Source organism: Lissotriton vulgaris, chromosome 3_2, assembly GCF_964263255.1.
Source record: "Lissotriton vulgaris chromosome 3_2, aLisVul1.2, whole genome shotgun sequence".
Lineage (NCBI taxonomy): Eukaryota > Metazoa > Chordata > Amphibia > Caudata > Salamandridae > Lissotriton > Lissotriton vulgaris.
This window is the reverse complement of record NC_141690.1, coordinates 132,909,195-132,924,018: the sequence shown is the minus strand read 5'-3', so window position 1 is coordinate 132,924,018 and position 14,824 is coordinate 132,909,195. Positions and strand designations below refer to the sequence as shown.

The 14,824-nt window shown below is 48.4% G+C and overlaps 1 protein-coding gene across 1 annotated transcript in view; it reads right to left on the bottom strand.

The window, feature by feature from the left end:
- The window catches only part of WDR1 (WD repeat domain 1), a 277,783-nt gene that overhangs the window by 77,475 nt on the left and 185,484 nt on the right, over window positions 1–14,824 (bottom strand). Inside the window, exon 12 of the mRNA XM_086964091.1 lies at window positions 1,027–1,137. Coding sequence (XP_086820217.1) covers window positions 1,027–1,137 — 111 coding nt within the window. The remainder of the gene's footprint in view (window positions 1–1,026; window positions 1,138–14,824) is intronic.

The following is a 14,824-nucleotide window of genomic DNA, read 5'->3' as shown; positions in this document are numbered from 1 at the left end:
TAAAGAGCAACTGTGGAGGGGCTCACAAGGCGTACACCTGGGGAATGGTAAGACCACATTTAATACTGTTGGGGCATAAGACAAGGAGAAGTGAGAACATGTTTTAACCCTTGAGGAACTGGATAACAGAAAACTTAAACACAAGCGGCTCTGACAACCGTAAAAAGGCTGCAAGAGCCAATAAATACCCTTTAACAGTGCCCAAAGCAAGACCGTGCAGGCCTAGGGGCAACACAGACAACAAAATGTCAGACAAGATGGCCTGGAATGAGACAATCTGTTAAGAAGCACACATGGCCACAAACGTATTACAAAAGCAGGAGGAAAGAGCCTGATCCGTGGACAGATGTACATACCCAGGAGTTTGGGACTCCATACTCTTCGTTCCTAATAGAGCAACTAGGATGACCTGGGTCCAGTCGGTCCATATCTTACTCAGAACTTAAACAGGAGAGGTATTGCCCGAAAGGCGCATGAGCCCAGAGTTTCACTCTATGCACAACAAGCCTCCGAGCGAGACGCGTTGGTAAACCCCAACATGCACAAGTGCTAGCTTTGCACGTTCTTGGCGGTGGTTGACGCAACTGCCATTCAGTATCAACAAGGGCTTAATACACAGCTTAATTCATCTGCTTGAACGTTCAAGAAACCCACCAATTGATGTGTCACCAGGAAAATATTTGGCAGTCTAGCCACATCCAGAGATGAAAATAGTTTTGGCATAGTGGCCAGGATCCCCACCCGACCCTGCTTGTTGATTTCAACATAAGCCTCTTTCTTCTGTCACCTTCGCTATAGCAGGAGCTATTTCTTTCCTGCTTTCTCACTTTTGTAGCCCAATTTTCCCCTTTTAAAATCGCTCTCTCCCGTTTGGATCAAGTTGTGATTATGAGGAACAAAAGACAGAAAAATATTTTAAAAAGACTGGTCACCAACAATAACTCAAATTACAAAATGCCATGGACATTCGTAATTAACCACTGAAGTAATACAATACAATATAAATCATACAAAAAAAGTCCCTACCGATCCTCCAACTGCAACAGTCACTCCACCTTTATGAACAGCCACAGCCCCTGGCTCATAGTCAAGATTTTCAATGACGCTACATTTCTTCTTATCTTTCATCAGGACAATCTGAAATGATAAATCATGACGATATATTGAAATTTTGCTATTTTTATTGCAAAACAAAAACTCCAAATTAGTCAACAGAGAAGGCCACAAAATACAGCAAAATGGTACATGAAAGAATGAGGGAACTCCCAAACATACCCCTGCATACAGTGCTCCTCTGACTGGAATCTATTATCCGTGTATTTAATCAGTATAACTGAAAACACCTTTGATTCTTACAATATACATCTCCAAAAACTTTAAAGTTTATTTTTAACCATTTATTAGTGCACTGAAGCAGGTGGTAACGCTCTTTTGGGTAGGTACTCTAACCACAGATTTCTGACCTCTTGGATATCACCAGGCGCCAGATCACATATGGAACTTTCTAAAGAACTGTTCCTGTGTGCCAGTCGATGGGACCTTAGAACTCTACAGTGGCATCACACAACCCAGGAAATTCCAGCGTGGAGCTGCATATAGGCACCAATCCTGTGCACGTACATCAGTTAACTTGAACTTTTCCATACCCTTCGGTGCAGTCAACCATGATGGATTAGAGGTGGAAAAGTGCTGATTCCAACTTGCAATCAATATAACAGTTCTGCAAGGAATATGTGGTTATATAAAGTATCCACCATAAAGGAGCATTGGCGTAGCCAATAGGTCTCGCATTTGAGACCTTGTAAGTGTTTACCCATAGCTATTGGTTTCGTCAATGTCTTTAAGCTAAATTGTAGAGCAGGGTGGATGTAGTGCATCATGTTGAAGTTATAATTAAAAAAAAGTGTTCTGAGCATTTTTGTTACCATATAACCATCAATACATTATGCACAACTGAACAGCGCTATTAAAAAAAGAAAAAAAGAAGTCTTTTTCCTGCCTGTTCTGATTATTTGCTGTGCTAAGGTGGAGCTGATACCGGGGTGGTGCAGAGTGGTGCTGAGCTGGTGCTGCACTGGTGGTGGCGGCACTGATGGGGAGGTGGTGCCGTGCCAAGGTGGTGATGTGCCGTGCCAAGGTGGTACTGTGCCGTGCTGTGCCAAGGTGGTGCTGTGCCGTGCCAAGGTGGTGCTGTGCTGTGCCAAGGTGGTGCTGTGCCGTGCTGTGCCAAAGTGGTGCTGTGCCAAGGTGGTGCTGTGCCGTGCTGTGCCAAGGTGGTGCTGTGCCAAGGTGGTGCTGTGCCGTGCCAAGGTGGTGCTGTGCCGTGCCAAGGTGGTGCTGTGCCGTGCTGTGCCGGGCCGTGCCAAGGTGGTGCTGTGCCGGGCCGTGCCAAGGTGGTGCTGTGCCGGGCCGTGCCAAGGTGGTGCTGTGCCGGGCCGTGCCAAGGTGGTGCTGTGCCGGGCCGTGCCAAGGTGGTGCTGTGCCGGGCCGTGCCAAGGTGGTGCTGTGCCGGGCCGTGCCAAGGTGGTGCTGTGCCGGGCTGTGCTGTACCGTGCCGTGCCAAGGTGGTGCTGTGCCGGGCCGTGCCAAGGTGGTGGTGCTGTGCCGTGCCAAGGTGGTGGTGCTGTGCCAAGGTGGTGGTGGTGCTGTGCCGTGCCAAGGTGGTGGTGCTGTGCCGTGCCAAGGTGGTGGTGCCGTGCCGTGCCAAGGTGGTGGTGCCGTGGTGGTGGTGCAGTGCCGTGCCGAGGTGGTGCAGTGCCGTGCCGAGGAGGTGCAGTGCCGTGCCGAGGAGGTGCAGTGCCGTGCCGAGGAGGTGCAGTGCCGTGCCGAGGAGGTGCAGTGCCGTGCCGAGGAGGTGCAGTGCCGTGCCGAGGAGGTGCAGTGCCGTGCCGAGGAGGTGCAGTGCCGTGTCGAGATGGTGCAGTGCCGTGCCGAGGTGGTGCAGTGCCGTGCCGAGGTGGTACTGTGCAGAGGTGGTACTGTGCTGATGTTGAGGTGGCGGCGCACTGATGAGGAGGTGGTGCTGTGCTCATGTGGTGCTGTGCAGATGCTCAGGATTTGCTGAGTGATGCTATGGTGGTGGTGCTGTACTGGTGCTCAGGTGGTACTGAGCTGGTGTTGCAGAGTGATACCAAGTTGGAGCTGTGCTGCATCGATGCGGAGGTGATACATAAGTGGTGTTGCATTTGTGCGGAGTTGCTGCTGCGGTGGGAATGCACTGGTGGTGGCGCACGGATGCCGAGATGGTGCTGTGCTGATGTTGAAGTGGTGCTGCGCCGATTGTGTGCTGGTGCTCATGTGCTGCAGTGGTGCTGCACGAATGCTTGAGTGGTGCTGCGTAGGTGTAGGGTTGCTTAGGTGGTGCGCCGATGCTGTGGTAGTGTTGCGCTGGTGCTTCATTGTTGGTGGTGCACTGATGCAGAGGTGGTGCTGTGGTGTAGTCGAGTGATACTGAGGAGATGCGCTGGTGCCCAGGTGGTGCTGATTAATGCTGTGGTGGTACGGTGAGATGCTGTGCTGGTGCTGAGTGATACTCAACTGGTGCAGTCGTGCTGAGGTAGGGGTGCTCAGGTTGTACAGAGTGATGCTGGGCTGAGGTTTTGATGCACTGATGCTGAAGTGGTGCTGCTAAGGTGGGGCTGCACTGGTGCTAAGGTGGAGCTGCACTGGTGGTGCATGGATGTAGATGGGGCTGTGCTGATGCTCAGGTGGTGCTGTGATGTTTAGGTGGTGCTAAGGTGTTGCAGAACTGGTGCTGAGGTGGTGATGGTCAGGTGGTGCCGAGCTGGTGCTGAGGTTGAGGTGGTGCTGCACTGGTGAGGAGGTGGTGCTGTGCTGATGCGGAGTGGTGCAGTGGTGAGTGATGTTGAGGTAGTGTTGAGCAAAGCTGAGTGATGCCGTGCCAAGGTGGTGCTGTGCCGAGGTGGTGCTGTGCCGTGCCGAGGTGGTGGTGCCGTGGTGGTGGTGCCGTGCCGAGGTGGTGGTTTGCCAAGGTGGTGGTGGTGCCGTGGTGGTGCCGTGCCGAGGTGGTGCGGTGCCATGCCGAGGTGGTGCGGTGCCGTGCCGAGGTGGTGTGGTGCCGTGGTGGTGCCGTGCCATGTCGAGGTGGTGGTGCCGTGCCATGTCGAGGTGGTGGTGCGGTGGTGGTGCCGTGCCGAGGTGGTGCGGTGCCGTGCCGAGGTGGTGCGGTGGCGTGCCGAGGTGGTGCGGTGCCGTGCCGTGGTGGTGCCGTGCCGAGGTGGTGCCGTGCCGAGGTGGTGCCGTGCCGTGCCGAGGTGGTGCCGTGCCGAGGTGGTGCCGTGCCGAGGTGGTGCTGTGCCGAGGTGGTACTGTGCTGATGTTGAGGTGACGGCGCACTGATGAGGAGGTGGTGCTGTGCTCATGTGGTGCTGTGCAGATGCTCAGGTTTTGCTGAGTGATGCTATGGTGGTGGTGCTGTACTGGTGCTCAGGTGGTACTGAGCTGGTGTTGCAGAGTGATGCCAAGTTGGAGCTGTGCTGCATCGATGCGGAGGTGATACATAAGTGGTGTTGCATTTGTGCGGAGTTGCTGCTGAGGTGGGAATGCGCTGGTGGTGGTGCACGGATGCCGAGATGGTGCTGTGCTGATATTGAAGTGGTGCTGCGCCGATTGTGTGCTGGTGCTCATGTGCTGCAGGTTTGTGGCGGTGGTGCTGCACGAATGCTTGAGTGGTGCTGCGTAGGTGTAGGGTTGCTGAGGTGGTGCGCCGATGCTGTGGTAGTGTTGCGCTGGTGCTTCATTGTTGGTGGTGCACTGATGCAGAGGTGGTGCTGTGGTGTAGTCGAGTGATACTGAGGAGATGCGCTGGTACACAGGTGGTGCTGATTAATGCTGTGGTGGTACGGAGAGATGCTGTGCTGGTGCTGAGTGATACTCAACTGGTGCAGTCGTGCTGAGGTAGGGGTGCTCAGGTGGTGCAGAGTGATGCTGGGCTGAGGTTTTGCTGCACTGATGCTGAAGTGGTGCTGCTAAGGTGGGGCTGCACTGGTGCTAAGGTGGAGCTGCACTGGTGGTGCATGGATGTAGATGGGTTTGTGCTGATGCTCAGGTGGTGCTGTGGTGGTGTGATGTTAGGTGGTGCTGAGGTGTTGCTGAACTGGTGCTGAGGTGGTGGTGGTCAGGTGGTGCCGAGCTGGTGCTGAGGTTGAGGTGGCGCTGCACTGGTGAGGAGGTGGTGCTGTGCTGATGCGGAGTGGTGAGTGATGTTGACGTAGTGTTGAGTGATGCTGAGTGATGCTGAGGTGGTGCTGTGCTGAGGTGGTGCTGTGCTGAGGTGGTGCTGTGCTGAGGTGAGGTGGTGCTGTGCTGATGCTGAAGTGGTGCTACGCCAGTGCTGAGTTGTTGCGGAGGTGGGGCTGCGCTGGTGCCGATGCGGAGATGGTGCTGTGCTGGTGCTAGACTGAGCGAGATTGACACAGATATATGTTGAGCCAATCTATGTTTCTAAGGGATATGCATGGTACACTCCGTCCGCCATTTGCTGGTTAAGTTTTTTATGGTTATGTTTTATCTGATTTGTGTATTATTATTAACTGCATCTTAAAAAGGGGATGCATGGTGCTTCTAGCCTTTTCAAATTAACTCCAGGATGTCATTTGGGATCCAAATCCCGGATAGCCCCTGGGGCATTGTAAACCTAGGGAGGGCGTTCAATTCCACAAACTATCATGATTTGACATTAATTGTGCAAGATGCGTTTACGTGTAATCAATATGTGCACTGCTGAATGTATATTCTGAAACGAAAGCAAGTTTTAAAAAAATAGGTGGTGCAGCGTTATTGCTGAAGTGGTGCAGAGGTGGTATTGCGCTGGTGCTGTGGGAGGGCTGCACTGGTGGTAGTACCTTGATGCAGAGGTGGTGCTAGGGTTGAGGTGCTGCTGCTGCCCGGGGGCTGGAAGTGGTGCTGCCCCAGGGGCCCAAGGTGGTGCTGCCCGGGGGCCCAAGGTGGTGCTGCCCCGGGGGCGAGGAGGTGGTGCTCAGGTGCTGCTGATGGATGCTGATGAGTGACGTACACTGGGGCTGGAGTGCTGCTGCACTGATGCGGAGGTTGTGATGCAGTGGTGCTGAGCTTGTGTTGCACTGTCTACTTGCAGGATATATTGTTCAGTAACCTCACACTACATGCAACTTTATGTTTCTTCCATTTTCATAAAAGAAACTGAGCAATAACAGCCTGTTTAACAATGTAAATAGGTTGATCCTATTGTTGGCTGTCTTCTTAAACTACACTTCCATTAAGTAAGTATATTATATAAGGTTTGGACATTTCAGTTAATACTGCAGAGGCAAAAGAAACAGCAGGGCACCGAAATAAACATATATGGCCGATAGTGAAGTAATCCATATAACAGGGCTAGGGGCTAGTCTCTAGGGCGTGACCAAAACAGCAAATAGATACACATGAAAACTATTTACCAAAGAAACCAATAGGAATTTCAAAATGCACATCAAGGAATGAACTAAAACGGATGGGCATGCTGAAAGCAGATACAGTAGGTACAGCAGGTATCGAGAGCCAGTGCATGCGCTGCCTAAGCTAGACCTAAAAACGATACCGAAGGTAAGTAACTTGTTCTTTTGATAGATACTTCAAACAAGCAGATTACTCAACTTTTGAATAGATACCCAAACAGTACCACATAAAAAGTGGAGTTGGAGGAGTGGACTTGAACCTAAAATTTCTGCACGCAGAATGGCCAACTTTACAGAGTTGACTGTTATTGCATGTAGGAGCCTGACAGATATCCAAAATAGGAACACCACTCATAAATACTGTTGAAGTAGCCCATGCCTATTAGAATGAGTCTGAAAGGTAATAGGAGTCTTCTTACTGGCTAGGGCATACCATATCTTTATACACAGGGAAGTCCTCCTGGACAGGGTTAGTTTTTTCAGCACTAAAGCAAACAAATAGATTCAGCAGTCTGCAACTCCTTTGAATGTTCAATTTAAAAATAGAGTGCTAACTTCATTTGTAGCCAGTGAGCCTCTCCTCGTCCTTAAAAGGTTGCAGAGGAGAGAAAAAGGTGGGGAGGATTCCGATTTTTACCAAATTAGTTTAACTCAACATCTCAATGACAACTGCCCTTATTTGTTGCTGGTACAAGACATCCCTCCGCCCCCTCTTCCCCTAATCAGAAGTCACAAAAGTCCTTCTCGCTATAGTCAAGAATGCAAGAGACCAAGATTTGATTAATGAACACACATATAACTTCCTTCAACAGGATCATGCAAGAACTTCAAATATGTATGTATTGCCAAAAAATTGTTAGAAATTTCTATGATATTCTGATTCATCCTATAATATTGGCAGTGGAGTCTGTTCAACAGCGCATAGAAAAATTTTGGGATCACTACTTACAACATATTCTGAAAGTAATACCCTCTTCCAACAGGGACACAGAGGACTTTCTAAGGACTTTAAAATGAGTGTGTAAGAAATCGGTGTATACATTGTGAAGGATGCGAGGCCTGCACAAGTAATAGGTCCACAATTGTCTCCTTACTACTGAACCAAGACCCCACTAAAGCACATGACTCCATAAGCATGCTTTAAGCTTCTAAAATAACATTTCTATCTTATCCATTTATAGATTAAAAGAAATTTAAGATAGGAAAGAGTCCAGTCAACCTTGCCCAACCAGACGCGCCAGAGGAGGCATGGATTTTTTCCAGTTCCCATCATTACTCTAGTGATAGAATATTGATTTGCTCCGAGAAAAGTAACGGAGTTCGGACAGACCCTTCTGTCTCCCTCCTGGTCACTTTATTGTAGGACTCCTGACTCATTTAATAGCACAGAGTAGTGGTGGTGAGAAAGTGGAGTGGAACTCCTGGACATCACAGAGAATTCACTTCATGTCACTAAGTACTGAGTAATTTTCCTAAAAGCACAGTTGAATCCATGTGCAGCACTTCTAGAAATGTACACAACTAGTTTTAAAGTACTTCTGTCACAGACTGAAAATTCATTCAACTTAATGTTTATGTGAGCCCTGCAATACACTGGGACAGACCATAAGCATCCACTGGTCAGATTACCAAACCATAAATCAATACCTTCCGTGCAATGCGGATATCAACACAATCATCTCCATCTTTCCACTTTAGTGTCTTATCCTGCAACTTTCGCATTCACTTAAAAGCAAGCACCCCTTGACATTTTCCAGAAGGTCTCTGCATTCCATAGTGTGCTCTGCATAACTTGATCATCATTTGGTAAAGCTAGTTCAATAGAAGGCCCAGAGTAAATCTGAATATAGGCACTCGGATAATACAAAGGGATGCTATGTGATGCAAATTATGGAGCTGATCAACCTTCATGTGCTAAAAGTAAACAAGTGCAGCGCTTAAAGAACAATGGCTAGCATAGCTCAACCCCCTTGGAAATTTAAGAAAATGGTGTGTGTAATACGGTGAGAATACTGTTAACACATTTAACACTCTATGCAAACACAGATTTACTGAAGTCACTGAAAGCACTGCAACCGGAGAGCAAGTGAAAAACAGAAACCAACAATGTGGAAGTGAATATTGCAAGACATTCCCATTTGTAGCAGCCAATTTCCACGAAATTACACACAGTTAAGGCTTGGGCAGTCGCCAGTGTGTAGACATTTCTTCAGGGGGCTGCACTTCAAGTATAACATTCAGACGAGAGCGTGGCTACACTAGCCAAGATGGCAGACTCTTAATCCCAAATCTCCGCACCGGCCCGTAATAATCCTGGCCCCTTCAACCACCACAGGACACCATTGCCAGCAAGGAGGCAAGGAGACCCTGGAGGAGGGACAAGCACCCCATGGCACCAGAAGGTAGACTGTTGCGTCCCTGGAGGTGGCAGGATGCTGGAGGTTGGCAGGCCTTCAGAAGCGGGCCAAGGCAGTCGGCTGTGTGTGTGGACCATGTGGGTGACCGAGAAGCCCAGGGGGACCTGCTCACATAAGCAGCGGCAGGGGCCGTGTGAGGGACGCAGATTGTCCCGGGAGGCTGTAGGAGCTGGGGTGAGGCCCAGGCATGAAGCAGTCCTGCAGCCTGAGGAGGCGCGGTTATACCAAGAGACTAGTCCCGAATTACCACGGCGCGGTGGAACCTGCTCCGGAGCAGTACTCGCCCGGGCAGGACCCGGCCTGTCAGCCCTAGTCGAGGGCCCCCCTTCAGTGACGGCGGAGTCAACAGGAAGCTCCAGGATAGGCCCCTGTCCTTTTGATGCTGAACGTTACACCTGGAGCATGAGCCGTGGTGGGGACCATGGGAAAAGCGGGACTGCGACCTTCGGAGGCTGGAGTGCTTGATGACAGACCTGAGTGCAGTGGGCGTGGCAGAATCCGCACAGGAACAGCGCCGGACTGTACATGACGCGTGCGTGCCTTGGGGGTGCGTGCCCCGTCCAGTAATAACAGGGTCATCTGGGGAGCCCCGGGATGCTCCTACACAGGCCCGGAGTAAGATCCTGGCCTATCAAAGGCCATTCAGAAGTAGAAAACCAGGGGGACATATGTGGTCCAGCTTTCCTGCTGTTGTACAACCCGAAAGGCTGCTACAGCTCGAGTGGGATACTCTGCAAGCCACAGTCAGCCGGTCTGTTGTCATGAGCAGAATGACACTGGGCCAGCAGAGCAGGCACAGCATGGTGCACCTCTGCTCATCCAGACCTCAGGAGGTGACTGATTCTCAGGGAGCTGCAGATGCTTTTGAGCAGCACAATTAACACGTCATAGGTGGGGGACGTGGCTTTAGTCCCCCGCACCAGGCCTCAACGATCGGAGCAAAAAGGTACAGGGGAAGGGGGCTAGGGCCAGAATTCTTGGTTTCAAAACTGTGCAGTGACACACCAGACTGAGATTGGAAGTTTCATTCTAATGAAATTCCATCCATTTGTAGATTGGGGAGGTTGCTGTACACAGCTAAGCGTGATGGAACTTCAGAAAAAACCCACTAAGGACTGAAATAACTTTACATTTAAAGACAAGCTTGTGCAATGCAATAGGCCTGGTTTTGTGCGAATGAGCTATTGACTTTGTAGATGTCACTGCCAATTAACTATGCGTTTTGAAAACCTGCAAGCGGTGCGTAAACATGCACTTTGTAGGTTTTCTTAATATACATAAAAGGCATTGTTATCTACAATGCCATATTGCACTGTTAATGCTTTTCGTAGTGTTTATTTTATAAACTGTCCCTTCTGTGCCTCCCCTCTCGCACCTCTTTCGTCATTCTCTCCTTTTCCACCGTTCCTCCCTCCCTGCATTACTTATACACTTTAACCCCTTCGATGCTGATGACGAGCTCAGCTCATCATCAGCCACGGTGGTCGTGTGCGGATGACGAGCTGAGCTCGTCATCGAACGCAGCTTTTAGAAAAAAGCCGCGTAGCGGAAAAATAACCGCCGCAGCGATGCGGTTAAACAGCAATGTAGTTGAAATAAAACACATGACTGCAGCTAAGCACATTCTTCTTGGCGTTTGGATCTATCACAGAAAAAGGCTGCAGCTAGTGAATACTGAAAAGCATTTTTGAGTGCGAAATTGCAAATATCGTCGCGGATAATGGTTTTTATGACTGGCTAGGCTGCATGAGTAATGTTCCTGGAAATACAGTAATGGTGGTGAAAATAACAAACAGCTCTTCCTTCGGGGAAATGAAAGAATAACTGGGACCTAATCCTACGTTTCATTCCAGTTGCAGATGCCTGGTGCGCAGAATGGCTGATGTTGCAAAGCACAGCGAAACTGGCTGGTCAGTGTTGGCACGAAAAACACTATTACCTCACCAATTTTCTTACTGCCATTAACAGGATAGTCTAACACCTCCATAGAAGGACTGCTGTGCATGGTGATAGCTTAGAGTTCTATAGCAGCCAAGAAGAGTGGGTGTGGTGAATGGGTCCTGCAGGAAGAATAACTTCGGACTGAAGAAGATGCTTTCGATTTCAAATAAGCTGTACTCAGTTTGGCAACCATGGAAGTTACGGACAGGTGAATGGTAAAGATATACATGCGAGTTCGCAGTGTAAGGGGACAGAAAAGATAAAGTGGCGAGTGGGAGAAAATACAAGTCCGGAGGCAGTGACAATCTAGGGGTATTAGATTCATAACTAGATGAGGTTCTAACCGTGGACTGCATTTGAGAACGTAAACTGGGGTTAGAGAGAAAGCCAGTGACAGATATTGCCAAGCTAAGGAGGCAGGAAGTGTGACCTATTACAGGGACAGGGTGGCTAAGAGGATAACAGATCTGTAGGAAGGTGGATGCACCTAGGTGCCATGCTGCTTAAAAGCAAGTGGTTGAGGGTCCGCATGTCGCTATGCTATGGGAGAAAGCGATTTAACAAAGTAGTGCTCACAGACTTTAAATAAAACGCATTGAGCAACTACACATAACTAGGGGTGTCCTTATGGGAGGTAACAGAAGAGAGGGAGGCACTAAGGAGGGGATAATAAGCCTAATGACCAATGAAAAGCTACCATTTACAAAGGTCTGTGACAGGAGATAATTACAAAGATGGGCGGAAAAAGGGCGGAGCTTCTAGTCCATACCTGAATACAGCATGCATCGCAGAGCAGCGCCTGCGCTGCCCATGTTCGACCTCAAAAATCACGACTGAATCTAGGTTAGAGGAAAATTAGATTTTGACAATGTTGCACTGAAAAAAAATATTCACCCTCTATGTTGGGGCAAAAGGAGAGGTAAGAGCAGAGGAGGGATAAAGAGAGAGACTGAGACAAAAGGAAATAGCTCGAGTGGGGAGTAGAGACAAACAGAGAGGGACAGGAAAGTGGGAGAAATCATTGACTAGAGAAGAGAGGAAATAGGCTAGAGGGGAGGGAAGTAACTAGAGATAAGCACAATGAGGGAGGGAGAGAGGGGGAAATGAGAGGGAAACAGCCAAGGAAAATATGAAATGAGGACAGACTAAGTGGATAGAAGGGTAGAACAAGAGATTGGTAATGGTAGGGTGGGAAACAATAGTGGAGAGAAGGGCGATGGCAAAGGGAAAAAAAGAATAGTAAAAGAAATAGCAAAGGATGGATGTAGAAGAGAGTGTTAGCAGTTTCCTGGTCAGTAATAAGGAAAGGATGAATCAAGGCCTCACACACTTCTTGGTTCTGACATTCCTGCAGTCTACAGCTTGATATAGAGGATGGCAACACCTAGAGGAAGTGCCAAATCAGAAGTATAACCCAATAAAAGGCTAATATGATACTATCCCTCCAAGAAAGAGATACTAAGGTAAAATAAATGCCATATGTGGATTCTCCACTGTATCTAACAATTTCTCCAGAAATGGGTGTATTTTCCCTTACCACTCAATAAAACATACTTTTGGTCTAATCTCTACTAAAGGTAGAACCAGATCCCTCCACTTTCCTGAATAACATTTGAAAGCATGCAGAACTGAAAGCACTTATAAGGACAGGAATCTCTTTAATGTCTACAGAGAATGGTCTTCTGCAAATGTTCAGGTTTGATAAAGCAGGTAGCTACTGACAGCAGCAACTCAGTAAAGTGGACACAACAAAATATAGCATTTGGTGCAGGACACAAACATGTTCCAGGGCTAGAGGAAAATTAGAGTGACTGACATCACAATTGAAGAAAAAAACAAGTCTCAAGACAGGAAAAGACCTAAAGTAAAACTCAAAGAGGCAATAGGAATTGAGAGAGTGGGGAATAAGGACATGGGAGCTAGAAAAGAACAACCTATATAGTGTATGTGGGTGACAGAGTATTGAGAAAGAGGAAGAAATTACAGACTAAGAGAGAGGGAGGTAAATAGTACAGGGGCAATGGAAATGTGGAAAATCAGTGCAACTACAGAGAGAGAGAGAGACAGGAAAAATCAGATTAATAACAAGATAGACGGAAAATGAGAGGGACAATGATAAAGAAGGGTATTAAAATAGATAAAGGGGATGCAGAGTGAGACTAAGACAGAGGGACAGAGACAGAATAAGTAGGTATGGACAGAAAAAAAACACAGAAAATCTAATAGATGTGATCAATGGGAACGTGAGTGTGCAGGTGAAGTGAGCGCAAAGAAAGTGGAAAAAGGGGAAAACCTCAGCAGGAGCAGTGATAGGATGTTCATGCTTGTGGGGGAACGAAAGAGATTAAGGACACAGGTACTATATAAAAAAATTAAAAGAACGTCTGTAGTTGAAGTGATTTCCTCCAGCATGTCAAGCAGATTTAGATCATGTCTATTCCCACAGTATAGATGTCTCCAAGTGCCAAGCTGTGTTATACCCCCAAGACATCACACTCAGAGAGACTTCTGGGTGGCAACCAAGAGGGTCCATGAAAGACTTGGGTGTGTACAACCACTAAAGCATGACGTTTTGAAGTGAGTTTTCTGACTTATGAAGTGTGGGCACAGATATCAGGAAACATCAGGTTGGCCAGGGAAATTAGTGATCTGAAGGTAAACGAGATCTTCTGGTAAGTGAAATTGCGAAAAAGATTCAGCAACTTTAGGATGAGATGTGCCCCAGGGGTCTAAGGTGGACTGCATCTTCAGTGATTAATATCCCCGAGTAGGAACCTCTAGGGCCTTGAGCAGGGCCAGGCAACACAATTAGAAGACACAGGAAGCTTGGCACCTCTGGTGAGCAAGAGCCATTGGGACAAGCAGGAGCCTTAAAAGCCTTGGAGTGAGCAGGGTTTCGGGCAACTGAGTAAGCATAAACCTCAGGACCCTGAGGGTGCGCTTGAGGCTCAAGGACCTAAACTCCGCTATGCTTCAGGAGCATATGCTCACCCCCCAATACCTACTGCGAGGCTCGAGGGTGAGCAGAATCTTCAGCCATCTGCTGTTGACAATACACAACACGCCCTTAGGGTGAGCAAAACATCAAGGAAGCTTTACAGATCTATAGGTTTTACGGAATCTCATGGTAAACATGATCCTCAGGGAAATGAGTACGTAATGGAGCTTCCAAGTAGGAGTGAGCAAGAGCTACAGGGTCTGACGGTGAACAGGGAAACCAGGTGACCGGATGATGAGCTGGAATCCAAAGGCATTTGAGAGTGAGCTGGAACCTTAAGGACCTGAGCCTAAGCAGGAGTCTCAGAGGGTCGGAGAGTGGAAATGAGTTTGAGGGTCAGAGAGTGGAAATGAGTTTCAGAGTCTCTTTAATAAGTGGGTAGTTTAGAGACCAACTGATGGTGAACAAGAGTCTGAAGACCTCAGGACGAGGAGCTCCTATGGATTCTTAAGTGTGAACAGAAGCCTACAGAACAGAGGATAGGCATGAGCTTCTTGGGACACGTTGGTCAGGGCCAAGCAAGGAATTATAAGAATGACCAGGAGTTTTAGGTCCTGACTGCAGAGAGAGGATTCAGAGATCATAGGGCGAGTGAGTGCTTAGAAGATCTAGGAGAGAGCAACAGTTTTAGGGACAGATTCGTTGAAAGATATGTGAGTGAGCTGCAGAGAAATAGGTGTTTGCAGCAAGTGGAGAATGCTAATGGTCCTAGAACATTTGAAAACTTTAATTTATCACAAACGCCTCTCTAGATTTGCTCCCTGATACTACCCAAGCATTGTTCATGAAATGGTGTGATCTGCAAAGGTAGGCCACTTGCTTTTGGGTGCCCAGGCCATTGTTTGGTCCTCATTAAACCCAATTCATATGCTACTTTTAGGCCTGCGGACAAGTGTGATGTCAGCAGGGACGATAGCTGCTTCATGCACAAATGAACAGCACAGATATCCTGAGCACTCTCACTCACTCTCACAGATGAGGCTTAAGACTCCATTTGCGTCCATTTTGCATCATAACACTGATTTTTTTTCCAA